A 13,537-nucleotide genomic window follows, 5' to 3' on the forward strand; every position below is an offset into this window, starting at 1 on the left:
GAGCGCACAAGCAGGGGCAGCTGCAGGCAGGGGGAGAAGCAGGCTCCCTGCTGAGCAAGGAGCCAGATATGGGACTCGATCCCAGGACCCTGGGATCATGACCTGAGCTGAAGGCGGCCGCTCAACCGACTGAGCCACCCAAATATCCCTGAACCTCGCCTTGTATTTAGTGGCAGTTGGTTTTGGGATTTGTAGACCAGCAATTCTTTTTAATGTTATAGTCCTATAGAGACATTCCAACTTTTTTTTTTTTTTTTTTTTTTTTTTGGCCAAGTTAGGTCTTTTGAAAAAATCTGCAGTCATATATTAGCACTCTTTTGGTAAAAAAGCCTTTTGATTCCAAAAGTATGGGAGAACTCTAATTTTAGAACTGAGAACAGGGGCCCCTGGGTGGCTCAATCCATTGGGCATCTGCCTTTAGCTCAGGTCATGATCCTGGGTTCCTGGGATCAAGCACTGCATTGGGCTCCCTGCTTAGTGGGGAGCCTGCTTCTTCCTCTCCCTCTGCCTCTACTGCTTCCTCTGCTTGTGCTCTCTCACTCTCTCTGTCAAATAAATAAATAAAATCTTAAAAACAAAACAAAAAAGAACAGAGAACAGTCCATCAAGTTGTTGATGTTGAACGGGGTCTGCTTTGGGAGCCCCTGCTTTGGGGATCCACGGGGAGGATGAAGGAAGAGCTGCCAGTCAGGAGACAAGGGCACTTAGCCTTCTCTGCCATCTAGGGGTTGGGGGACCTTGGACACCCCTCTTCACTCCCTGGGCATCAGCCTCTCTATGGGTGAGGAGATGGGCTGAAACAGAATGTTTGGGACCCAGACCTCTCAGGGCTGATAGAACAGGCTCCTTTCAGACAGTGGCACCTGTCAGCTATGCACCAAATCGCCCCCAGCTGTTTCTACACTATTGAGGTGTTACTTGTGAACCTCCCTAGTTGGTATAGTTTGCTTAGGCTTTGCTAGAGATTATCTCTAGTCAGTGAGAAAAGGTGAATATAGTTTTCCCATGTGTCATATTCTTGGGCAAATAAGTGACAATTGAAGTCACCCTTCCCTCCGCCCCTCGCTATGGACAGAGCTTCTGTCGGATCCTGGAACTGACTACAAAGAGGCAGCCTCTTTGCAACTGGAACAGAACACATATTTAAGGACTAGTAATGGATTTGAGTAAGAAAGTTTCACTTCCCTCTGGCTCAGAATCCAGACCACGGGTCAAGAAACATTTTCCATAAAGCCAGATAGTAAGTATTTTCAGCTTCGCTGGCCATATTGTCTCTGTCGCAGCTACTCAACTCTGCTGTTGTGGCAGCAGAAAAGCAGCCAGAGACAATATGTAGATGAATAAGTGTGACAGTGTTGCAATAAAACTTTATTTATGGACACTGAAATGTGAATTTCATACACTACTCACAGATCACGAAATATTTTCTTGTTGATTTTTTTTCAACGATTTAAACTCTGTAACAACTATTCTTTGCTTTCAGGCTATACAAAAACAGGCCGCAGGTCAGATTTGACCCATGAGCAGTAGTTTGCGGATGCCTGGTCTGTACCCCTCAGGACCTGGAAAAGCCACCCTACCTTTTATTTTTGGTCAATGTTGGCATTTCCACACCATTACCACTAGAGGGCGATCATGCTCAAGTTCTCTGGGCGGCTAACCAGTCTTCCCATCTCCTGGTGGGGAGAGTTCTGTGTCTCTCAATTCTGAGTGCCGCGAGCCCTCAACTCCTTTCTGAAGCCACCATTCTATCCCATGTGTGTAGAGCCAAAGTGAGTTATGCTCCAGTAACAAAAGAGATCTCAAACACTTTGTTGGCACATTTCGACAGCAGAGGCGCTTTGATAGATGTCATGGAATGTACTGGTATTTTCAAGGAAGAGAGGTTGTAGAGTGTCATTTCTTTTCACAAAAAGCCAAGAGCAGTGTTCAGTCCTCTCGGTCGCCCAATCCTGGCCCCTGCCTTTCCCCAGCTCCCAGCCCCACCTTTATGAAGGGCAAACTCTCTTCCTTCCCGCCCTATGGCATGCTTGCTTGGCAGTCTCTGCAGACTGTCATGGAGACACGAGGTGTTGCTATGTGCAGAAGAAAACATTGGACTGCAGGGAGAGGACTTCTTTCTGCACTTTCTCCTTCCCCCCTACTACCCACCCCCAGTTTTATGAAGTGCAAACCAGGACCCTGGGGCCTGACAAGGGAAGCAACTGACAGTTGCTTCCTATATGGTGAGCAGACACATTCCTGTTCTGAGGCCAGAATCTTCAGTGATGAGAGTTTTTTTTTTCCCCTGGAAATAAAAGCTCACATCCTGGAATGATAAAGTCCCAGGGACGTATAGCATTAAGGAAACCACTGACGTTCATAGCATGCACTTCTATCTCCATGCAGGACTTTAAGTGTCCTGAATAAAGGGCCTCTCATGGCAGGGACTCTGGAAAGAAGGGGCCTGAGTCATTTTTAGTTTCGCATATTTATCTTTTCCATGAACCCTAAAATGCACCAGAATGCACCGAATTGCAGCATCAGATTGAGGTCACGCACTTGCTTTCTGATGAATATCTGTAGTGGGAAATGGACTCATTATTTCTGGAGACGTCTAAAAGGAGCCTGGAGCCTCCTGTTGTCTGGGTGAGGCCTGTTGTGCCCGAGGCTGGGCTCTGGGCCAGATGACCCTGTAAGATTCTTTCCAGGCTCAGACTTCTGTGAAGTCTAGGCTATGGATGCTGGGGCTGTTCCTTTAAACAAAATGCACAGAACTATGCCCCCTTCCCTCCTGCATTTGCAGTGCCTCCAGAATCTCTCCCCACAGTCCTTCCAGCCCCAGACTTGTTCATGTGCCCCAAAAATCACTGTCTCTCCTTCATCTCCCTCCCTAACACCTGGCTTCCTCTATCCAGCAGGCTAGGGGACGGCCAAATATGTCATCAACCTGCAGTGGATCTGAGCAAGCATGATGATGTGACAGCTGCAGCCCCACACCGGGGAGCCTCCCCACACCTGGCCTGAGCCTTCCTGTGCTTCCCTCCACAGAGCAGCCCATCCAGTATGCTCACTCCTCCTGTGAGGCCGGCGTGGCCGAGCTCCACATCCAGGACGCCCTGCCGGAAGATGACGGCATCTACACCTGTCTGGCCAAGAACACCGTGGGGCAGGTGTCCTGCAGCGCCCGGGTCACTGTCCATGGTAGGAGCCTCTGGGCGCCTCTCTAGAAGCACCTTTGATGCAGACACCTGCTTTGGAGAAAGAGCACACTGCACCTGAAGGCAGGCAGGTGGAGGAAATGGCCTCTAGAGGTCCACAGTCACAAGGAAAAGGCCCCCTCCCCACCCCCTTACCCCAGTGGGGCTGAAGGAGGATGCAGTGGAAAGAGGGAAGGGCTCCCTTGGCTCAAGAAGCTTCCAGTGTGGTAAGAAGTCCCCTCACATGGAAAGGTACCCCAGGAGGAGTACTCGCATACGCCCTTAGGACTCAGGGGGTCTCACTAGTGCTACCTCCCTCACTGGGGGCTTCAAGAGGGTCCCAGGATGTTCCCGTTTTCCTTGACCCTGCTCCTCCCCACCAGCCTAGGCTGGTTTTCATACATCAGCAGCCTGGTGCCCAGTAATCTGATTACCACGCTCATCCATTGATCCGCACCCAGCCCTTAGTCCCAGGAAGTTCCAGGGGAGTCACGGCACTTGAGACAGAACTGTCTGGGCTGTGGGGTCGGCAGGCATGGTGATGGTGCGGGGGGAATGCTCCCCGGGGCCGGGGTGTCCAGGTAAGCCTGCTTCCCTACCTTCCCCCCGCTCCCAGGGCCTAGGCTCCCGCTCCCGGGCATACTGGCAGGAAACCATGTCTCTTCCCTCTGCCCCCCAGGGTTCAGGTCTTGGGGGGTGTGGGGTGGCGCTCCCTATAACGTGGGCAACTGCCTTCTGGGAGGACACACGACCTGGTTCCACCGAAAAGGGCAAGGGGGAAATCACGTGCTGGTTACTGCGTTAAATACTTTCTCATTTAGACCTCAGCAGGCCTGGGGAGGCCCGCGTTCTCCCTTATTTTAGACCAAAGAGTCTGGAGGTCTCAAAAAGCTTATGTGACTCGCCCAAGCACACAAGCTGGTAAAGTCAGACTGGGCTTCCAGACGCAGATCCTCGTGACTCCAAGCCTGTGCTCAGTCCTATGCCCTTTTCCAGGGTGTGCATTCACTGGCCCAAGGGGACAGCCTGGGCCCTGTAGGCCGGGCAGTGTCCCCCCATAAGGATTAGGGGTTGGTGCTCTGTGGGGATCTTTGCCAAAAAGAGGCCCATTCCCAGGACTCCCCAATTTCTCTGAAGGGCGCTAGCGTGGAGTCATCACCTGGCCTCTGCTTCCTTCCAGGAAGCTGTTCACACCCAGGAGGGAGCCTGATTCTGGCCACCCCCACCCCTGGAATCTGTCAGCTGGAATTCTGGCTTTGTCCTTACAGGTCTCCTTTCATGGCTCATTGAAGGGCCTCAGGAAATTGTGATAATGAAACGAAAAGAGATCTGAGCTTCATCTCTTTGGGCCAGAGGAGCGACCCTCCCCTTCCCAACAGGGGGGGCTCTCTTTGCAAGTCCACATGGCCTGCTCCAAAGCCTAGTAAGGGGCAAGAGGGCCAGAGTGACATCTGATGGGTCGATTGCCCAAGACTCTCCCCACTGACTTCAGCTAGTGGCCTTGCTAATCCTGTGCCTGTCCCCACTTGCCTGGGTTTAGTTTGGATTAAAGAGACCCAGCTGAGCTAATAGTTCTTCTGGAGGTGGGGGTCCTCAGATGAAGGATCAAGGAGCCTTTGGGGCTGTCCTCCTTGTCCCCAGGTCTGCGGGAGGAGTGGGGTCTGGGTGACTGCCCATGCGCACATGTTTTAAAGCAGAAACAGGTCCCCAGCAAGAGCTCTGCCAAGAGCCTTTGGGGTTTGCTCTGAGAACAGCCCCTCGTGAGTGAGAACTCCCTCCTGGTGTGGGGATTTGCTGGCCTGTGAAGGCCAAACAGAGGCTCAGATACCATAAATGGTGAAGCAGGCTGAGAGACGCGGCCACGCGCGGGCCGCAGGGCTGGGCTGTCGGCACAGGAGCCAGGCGGGCTGAGCCTGGCACAGGGACACCCTGGCTCCCTGCCCTGGGCGGTCAGGCAGCTCAAGGCCATGTCCTACCCCATCCTCAGCTGTGGAGTTTTTTCTTACTTTATTGGCAGTTCCTGGAGCTCTAGGTCTCTGGGGGCGTCTGAGGGGGTGGGGGACCGCAGGAGAGACATTTGTTCCCACTGCACCGAGCATGGTTCCAGTCTCTCCTTAGCTGCCCAAGGCCTGGCTTTTCTGTTAACCCTCAGTGTGGCACGAGCCACAGTCCCATCCTGGCCGGGGAGCTGACTGGCCTGGAGTGAATCCTGCTGCACCACTAGCTTGCCTGGCCACGGGGGCGCCATTCGACCCTCAGGGCCTCGCTTTGCTCTTCCATGCAGTGGGGACACTGATAGTCACAGTGAGGATTACTGTAGTACTGAGTACTACAATACTCAGTACTACAATACTGTAGTACTACTACAATCCGCAGTACTGAGGACTGAGTTAACGAATACACGGAATGTCTTCAGAACAGAGGAAGGGCTCCATGTGTGCTGTTGCAATTTTGACCAGCAGACTGCCCCCCAACCTTTACACACGGTAAAATCATTCAAAATGCCAAGTCTAAGCGGTTTTACAAAAGGACCAACTTTGCCACAGTGGGTGGATGGCGGTTGTCTGTCCATCCGTGTGCCTGTTCGTTTGTTTTTAGGAAGGAGCGAGAATCCCGGAATTCTAGAGGGAGGGAGGCACCTGGCAGAGACGCTAGAGCCCGAGGAGGACCCCATTCTAGGGGCTCTGGCCACGAGAGGGCGCCCTTCAGTCAGGCGCCCTTGCGATCAGCTTTCCGGGGAGGAGGAGGTTTCCAGGGCGGCTGTGCTGCAGGCTCGCTCAGCCCAGAACGCCGCATATGCTCCGCGGAACGCCAGGTGTGGGTGCTCTTTCTCCCCTCGTTAGCCTTTTGCCAAGGTTTTGCAATCACCCAGGAATCGCTGGCCCAGCACTCTGATGTGATTTCTGCGGCCACTTTACCCAGCTTTCTCTGCCTCTTCTCTGCAACCCCTTTCTCCAAAATCTGCCTCTCTCCCCAGCAAATGTCCCTTCCTTTAGGAAGCCCTCCCCGGGAACCTCAGAGTGAGTCTGGCTGAACTTCCCCTATCATTGTGCTTATTTGCCAATAAATCTGTCCTGAGCCCCTGCTTTGGGCCAGACATCATTCTGGGGAGGCCCCAGTGAGCAGGGCAGACACGCTCTGCCTTCCGGGTGCATGCGTTCTGATGGGGAGACACGCCATAATCACTACCTTTAATCATGTTCTGACGGAGAAAGGTGGAAGGGATCCTTCTGGGGGGATGGGTGAGGAGCACATTGGGTGGTGAAGGAAGGCTCTAGGTGGAGAGGACTTTTGAGCATAAACTTCAGGGAGCTGGAGAAACAGGGCTCCAGGCAGGCGGGACAGCAGGTGCAAAGGCCCTAAAATTGGGAGCAAGGTCAGCCTATTCAAGGAACAGGCAGATAAGCCAGGGTGGCTGGAGCAAAGTGAGAAGGAGTTCAGAAAGAGGGGCAGGGGCACCTCATGCAGGGCCTCTAGGGGTAAGGAGCCCACATTTTATTCTAACTGTGGGATTTCACTCTAATTGCTGGTTTAATTGTCTTCCCTGCTAGACTGTAAGCTGCCTGCAGGCAGGGACCCTTTCTTAGGCATTATTGCCTGTGGATCGGGGCCTCCTCTGTGAGACGGTGTTCAGGGAATGCTTGAAAGCACACAGCGGTAGATGGCCTCTCTAGAAGTATGTCACTTTACCTCTTGACTTCCCTGGGGGCTCAGTGCTCATTGGAGTGTGACAGAAACCCACCTGCTAGCTCTCAACAGTCCCTCAGCCAATATTCCTTCTCTCTTCCCCCCAGCCCAGGATTAAAAAAAAAAAAAAAATCCCCAATAGTTAACCAGACAATGAAAGCCTTTCCCCACCAACCCAACCCAAGACGAACACTAAAGGATGATTAACCGACATTCCTGCAGAGCCTAGGAAGATCCGAGAGGGGAGTAAATATTTCAGCGTATTTGGACTGAGTCATTGGGGTCAGGGGGAGACTTCCTCAGGCTAGAATACTTTATCTCCCCCTGGAGTATCTTTGTCAAGGCTAAAATTCTTACGTGAGTAGATTTACTAACTTACTAACTGTGCCCATTTTGACTTTAGTGTCTCAGCTTAATGGTGTTTATTTAACTGAAGGCTTGTTGGGCCTCCTTAAAGGCACCTAAGGACATAAAATGTGGGGAAGGTTTTTAAGAAACTGCTATCTAGAGTAAAAAGATGAAACTTAGAGCATCAGTAGAAGCCCAGTTCACGCTCAGGTTATTGACAGGTGCTAAGTGGGGCAGCGCGGAGCCCTGACAGCCTCGCACCACCACCTCTCTCCCAAATTAAGCTCGGGAATTTCGGATACTATATAATCTGTCCAGTGGTGTCTCCCCTCGATAAACTCTCAAGCACTGGAAACATTTCTAATACTTACATTAGCTAAAGAGAAATGTACTGAAGGAGGATAAACCTTGGTTTTAATTTTTTTTTTGGTCTGTCTTCGAAGACCCTTAGCCCATCCACACACATCTGTCCCAGAAATCTTTTAAATTCTAGGAAGGCAAGCAGATAAATGTTAAATTATTTTATAACCCATGTTCTAGTTTAATGTAGTTTGAATACAGCAGAAACGGGGTCATGCACCACAGGAAGATTTCTGAGTGAATGCGTGTACATGTGTGTCCATATCACAGAACTGAAGCCTCGGTTTACTAATTGGACAATAAGAGATGCAGAACTGTCTAGTTGTCCAGCCCACTGTTGGCCGAATCTGTCCTTTGCTTGCTTGGAGGCCTTGGTCAAGAACGCCATCCAGAATAACAGCTTTGTGTCCCTAACAGCAAAATGTGATCCACGCTATGACTGTATGATGGCGACGGTGGTTTCCAGGCCCTCCTTAGGAAGGAGCGCTGGGAGCTTTGGCTGCTGTACCTTTATGTTGAGCTATGTTGACCTATATTTGATTGTAACTTCTGAGTCAGTCAGAAGGCTGTGGTGGCAGTGATTCCTGCTTCCTATCCAGCACTCCTGTCATTACTGGTCAGAGATCTTTTGGGGACTGTCCTACGTCATTGTTTCTTGTTGTTCTCTCTTTGCACACTTCTATTCCCGTTTGCTTCTCAGGTTCTAGAGAAGTCAGTGGGAGGGAAGAAAAGCCAACAGACCAAAGCTCTTTTTATGACATAGAAGTAGAAGTTTTGCCCAATCACCAAGTAGGTTTATTTGGTTAGGAGAGACTTTTGTTGGAAGAGAAGTTAAGTACTAGGGATTTACACCTTGCAAAAATGCCCCGCTAATAGCAAGGCTGGGTGAAGGTAAGCTTCCTTTGACGAGTCCTCTAGAGTCAATGGTCACGTCATGGCATGTAGGGAAAGGAGGCTAGTCTCTGATCCCTGGACCGTGCTGGATTTTGAGCACCAAATAAAGAAAGAAGGGAGGGCTGTGCTTCCAGAGCTCCCCTTCAGATGGTGATTTACTGAGTTTCCATACCCTAACAGGGCTTGGAGTGAACCAGATTGGCTGTTGGAATGGTATTTGGGGTTGTAATGACTAAGCAGAAAAGCTCAGCAGTGGTTTCCAGCTGTGCTTTTGCAAGAGGTCTGTGTCTGTCCATGAGAGGTTTAAGGAGGGAGGGTGTTAGGAAGTAGGGGAGAGCCTTCCACAACCATTTTCATTTGGTGAATCCAGGGATGCAGGCAAGCTGCTGAAGGACAGGGTCTGAGGCTCTAAGGGTGGGACTTAGTAAATGGCCCTGATGACAATAGGCAGGAGTCCTTCTATAGGGGAGAGTCCTGCGAGCAGGGGGGCTCCTGGATGGTAGGATGTTTCCCACCAACACCCTCTCTTTATGTGTCTGTGTCATCTGTTTAAGCTCTTTCCCACAATTTCTTGGTCTAATCTGAAATAAGTTTCGAATGAGCTGGAAGCCTGCAGAGGGCCATTTTCAAGGCAAGCTACTCAAAGTGTAAACATGTGTATTTAATGAAAGCTCGGATCCGATCAGGGTGGCTGATGAAAGGAGACAGGTGGAGAGAATGCTTCTAAGGAGAAACCCCAAAGTGCTTTTCCTGCTAAACTGGTGGAAGGGGAAGGAAGGACCCAAAGTGGGGGAACAGGAGGGTCACTGTAGTGTCGAAGGAGGGCTGAGATCACGGCCAGCCCCGGGGACAGAGACTGTAGATGCCTCTTAATTTCAAGCCCAAGAGAAGCTAAAGCCTTTGTTCATATCTCCAGCTTTGAGAAATAGCTTATAAAGGTTATTGCATAGGAGCCAATGAGAATGGTAACAAAGTGCACCTGTTGGGTGGGTATTTAACTCTTTCTCTAATTAAGAGCTTTTCAGAAATGGGGCGCCTGGGTGGCTCAGTGGGTTAGAGCCTCTGCCTTCGGCTCAGGTCATGATCTCAGGGTCCTGGGATCGAGTCCCACGTCAGGCTCTCTGCTCAGCAGGGAGCCTGCTTCCGCCTGCCTCTTTGCCTACTTGTGATCTTCCTCTATCAAATAAATAAAATCTTAAAAAAGAATTAAAAAAAAAACTTTTCAGAAATGAAATACTGAGTTAATACCAGTTCATGTGACTGTTTTAAACCATCAGTGTTTTTAATGAGGAACGTTGTTTTGACAGAAAACAACTAATGGGTTAGAAAAGCTAGCTTGTCAATTATTCCATTCCCATGACAAGTCCCCTTGGGAATGACCTCCACTTCACAGGTGGAGAGCAGCCATGCTCAGAGGTAAGGGGCTGCCCACCGCATCAGGCCTACAGCTACTCCAGCCCCTGCTGGGTCTCAGGGACGATGACAGGTTCTCTGTATGCTGCTTCTGCCTCCCCAGAGCAAGAAGTTAATGTGGGGGTCTTCAGAAACAGTTTCTGATGATTTAAAACAGAGCAAAAGTGGCCAAGGAGAAAGACATCAGAGGGTCAGTGGGGGTTGGGGGGGGTCCTTCCTTTTCCCTCCATCTATCCCCTCTCTGCCCCATCCTCTCTGCTGCTCCTCCCCCGTCTCCAGTCCTGTCACCAGCTTTATTGGATATGGCATCATTCTTGTCGGGAAACTGCTTCTAAGTATTCTTGATCTCAGGTCTTGTCTTTCCGTGGAGGCAGGCTTGGTCTGTTCCCTTTCTCTCCAGGTGGAACAGGGCACCCAGTAGCTAGCTACTCAGTTAAATGACAGAGTGAGTCTGTGAGTGACTACGGAGTCACTGGCCAGGGGACCGCGTACCGGCGCCCCCGGTGAGTTCACATTCCATCTTTACTTCTAGGCCGGTACATCAAGGGAGCTTGGCCCTTCCTGGATCCCAGACAGCAGGTTCTCTCCAGGCCTGGTCTCGGCAGTGTCAGGAAGCACAGCTGTGGGGAAACCTGGGGTATATTTAGTCTGGCCCCATTTGAGCAGAGACATTTGTCTCTGGGTCCTGGGGACCCCTCCCTTGCCACCTGTGTGCCACGACCAGTGCCTGCCCTCCCCAGATGAAGGCGGCTCCCAGTGGCGGTTCCCTGGGCCACTGGGGACCTCTTGCTTCAGACTCGGCCCCCCACCCCCGCTTCAGACCAGGACTATGCCAGACAACCTCCAAAGCTGAAGCCCAGAGGTGCAGCTCTCTAGGGGCACTGGGGAGTCTGGGCATGGACAACAGTGAGTGAGAGCTCCCACGGGAATCTGAGTGACTGCCCTTTGTTCTCAGGACAGCAGGGGAGTGTGTCCAGACCAAGCCCCTGGGGGTCACGTCAGCGCTGGGATCTTAGCACAGGCCAGCTCCCTTCTCTGAGCCTCAGAGAAGTGGGGACACAACCTGCCTTACCTCTGGGGATGTTGAGGATAATGCTGAATGGGTTGAGAGCATCCTTCAGAATCTTAAAGTGCCAGACCCTGCAAGCCATTCTTGTGATGATGTCCCCTTGTTGGCGGCTGCTCTATGTCCTTCCAGAGTTGTCTGGTTCAACAGCAATGTCCTGGTTTGGAGGATGGCTCTCATTGTAGGTACGGCCACATTGAGTGCACCCAACCAAAAACGGTCAGTTGGATCAGGAAAGGCAAAAAAGACCCATGAATTTTTATACTTCTTATGTGTCAGACATTGTTCTAGCTGCCTTACATAGGTTGCTGCTTTGAATCATCTAACAACCCTACGGTATTTATCATGCATTATAGTGATGGTGTAGACGTTACACTTATCAACGTGGTAGCATCCAGACCTGATAGACTGTGGGTTGGGGAGCTTGCGTCATGTCAGACAGCCAGAGCTCCAAATTCAGAGCACCACCTTCCATCTGTCTTCTGGTTTCCAAGTCTGTCTAAGAGTGAGCATGAGCGGACACCATACTGCATAGGCCACAGATGAGACACAGTAATTTGTTTGGCTTTGAAATTCAGTGCAGTCCACACATCTTGCCCTTTCCACTGGCTAGGCCTTGCTCTGCGTTAGCTGTCCTCCCCTGACAAGAGTCTAGGTTGTGGGTCAGCAGATAAGATCCTGCTCTTGTCGGGAGTTTGCCGCCGGAGAAGCGTGGTTCCCGTGCAAGAGATGGTCTCCAGGACATCTGGGCCTTCCCATCAGAAGACCTGGGTACGAGCTCTAGGTCTGCCTATGACGCCCTGTGACCTCGCGCAGGTCACTTCACCTGAGCACGATATGGTCTCTCAGGAGAGTGGGTGGTGGGAGTGGGACTAGGGTCTTGGGATGCTAGTGAGGGCTGCTTTTCTCAGGCCACTTCCAGAAAACTGCTTTTCTCATGGCTCATGGCTCCGTAATCCCAGTGCGAAGTGTGTTTGTGGGAGGGCTGGTTGGTTTCTCACCTGGTAAAGAATTTGGGGTGGTTGAATGCTAGGCATGACTTAACCCTTCCCTAGCCAGGACTCTGTCACGCTGATCCCACGTGACCCAGCCTGTAGGTCTGAGGTCAGATTCATTCTGCCCACTTGCTCCCAATCATTTCCCTTTACCCTCCTTCCAGGCCTGGGGTGTGGGGAACACAGGGCAGGTCTGGGACCGTGGTGCCATGGGACTCCATGTCTCCCAGGCCGGGCGCCCACAGAGCAGTCCTCCCATTCATCTCTCTCCTGGAGGGGTTGCCACCGGGTTGTTCTCAAATTATTTTACATATATCCTAGGAGAGTTTTAAGCTATGCATTTGTATTCCTAATAGTATTTACCTCGGGTCGTGTAAGAACAAAACAAGTCTGCTGTCCTTGGGTGAGGGCCCCACCTCTGTTTGTTTGCAGCTGATAACCCACAATAATGCCGCCCCGGCGGGTAAGACCGAGTCAGTGCCTGTGCCAGCTTCACACAGAAGGTCTCATTGGTGTTGAGTAGACCTACAAAGTGTGTTCACATGTTCTCTCTTTAAAGCTCCCAAAGCCCAGGGATTATATTGTTATTACCCTAAACACAGGTGAGGCCCTTGAGTTTAAGACAGAGGCAGTGACTTGCCCGGGGCCAGATCTGAGAGATGGTAGGGGCCACAGAGGGGCGCCGGCAGCTCAAAGGAGTGTTTGATGTTCCTGCAGCACGTAGGAACATAGGAATGCCCATCTATGTGGACCTCTAAAACTGGGGACTGGCTGAGGTAACAGAGGAGCAGGAACGGGGTGGGGGAGGGGGGTGGATCTAGACAAGCAGAAACATTTTGTCCTCAAGTCTTAGTCCGTGCAGGACAGGAAATTTCTCAACTCTCCTGAGGCATCCTGCTTTCCTGGCCACTGCAGCCTAGGCAGAGTAAGGAGATGTCTGCACTTCCCGTTCTGGGCCTCCCTGAGCCCACTCCCAGGGCCTCAGGTCAAGGGCTAGTCTGCCTAGCTGTTCCTCTGACTGAGGCAGGGATGCTGGGGGCTGGGGTGGAGGCAACACCAGGACCTGAGGGCACATCCCTGGTCTTGGACTCTGGGTTCACCCTGTCTCCGTGCCCTTCACAATGCACCTGCCTCTGGGGATGGTTCCCTCCAGCATCCTGAGCCTTCTCAGCATCTCCCATCCTCACTCCCGGAGGCTGCACCCAGACAACTCTGCAGTGGGCCCTGTTTTGTTTTTTAGTCCCAAAAGATAGAAACTCAGTGGCAAATGTGGAGTTTGATTTTTCTCAGGTGTATAAAGCACAGTGGAGATGTATCCCCATGGCTGCTGGCTTTCCGGGAATTTGGTCTATGTGGCCCTTGCTTATAAGAACCCAAAATACCAGAGTCCCTTTCCCCCAAAACTTGGAGTTTAAGTTAGAGATATCGTTAGAGGAGATTAAGAGGAGAACCCTCTCCCTCCCTACCCCTGCCAAAACACAAAAACAAAAAAGCTCCAGAATGATTAAAGGTCAAAGCCACCTGGCTCGCAGGGCAAAGGGCAAGATCAGAGACTGGATAGCCACGAGCTCGTCCTACACCAGGGCCATCCTGCG

General features: G+C 51.5%; 1 protein-coding gene across 5 annotated transcripts in view; it reads left to right on the forward strand.

The window, feature by feature from the left end:
- MYLK (myosin light chain kinase) overlaps window positions 1–13,537 on the forward strand; it is a 199,544-nt gene that overhangs the window by 93,556 nt on the left and 92,451 nt on the right. For all 5 annotated transcript variants that reach the window (XM_032869493.1, XM_032869488.1, XM_032869489.1 and 2 more), the window contains one exon: window positions 3,031–3,183. In XM_032869493.1, the coding sequence (XP_032725384.1) occupies window positions 3,031–3,183 (153 nt within the window). The remainder of the gene's footprint in view (window positions 1–3,030; window positions 3,184–13,537) is intronic.

The sequence above is a fragment of the Lontra canadensis genome, unplaced genomic scaffold (assembly GCF_010015895.1).
Source record: "Lontra canadensis isolate GAN:19392208 unplaced genomic scaffold, GSC_riverotter_1.0 scaffold38, whole genome shotgun sequence".
NCBI lineage: Eukaryota > Metazoa > Chordata > Mammalia > Carnivora > Mustelidae > Lontra > Lontra canadensis.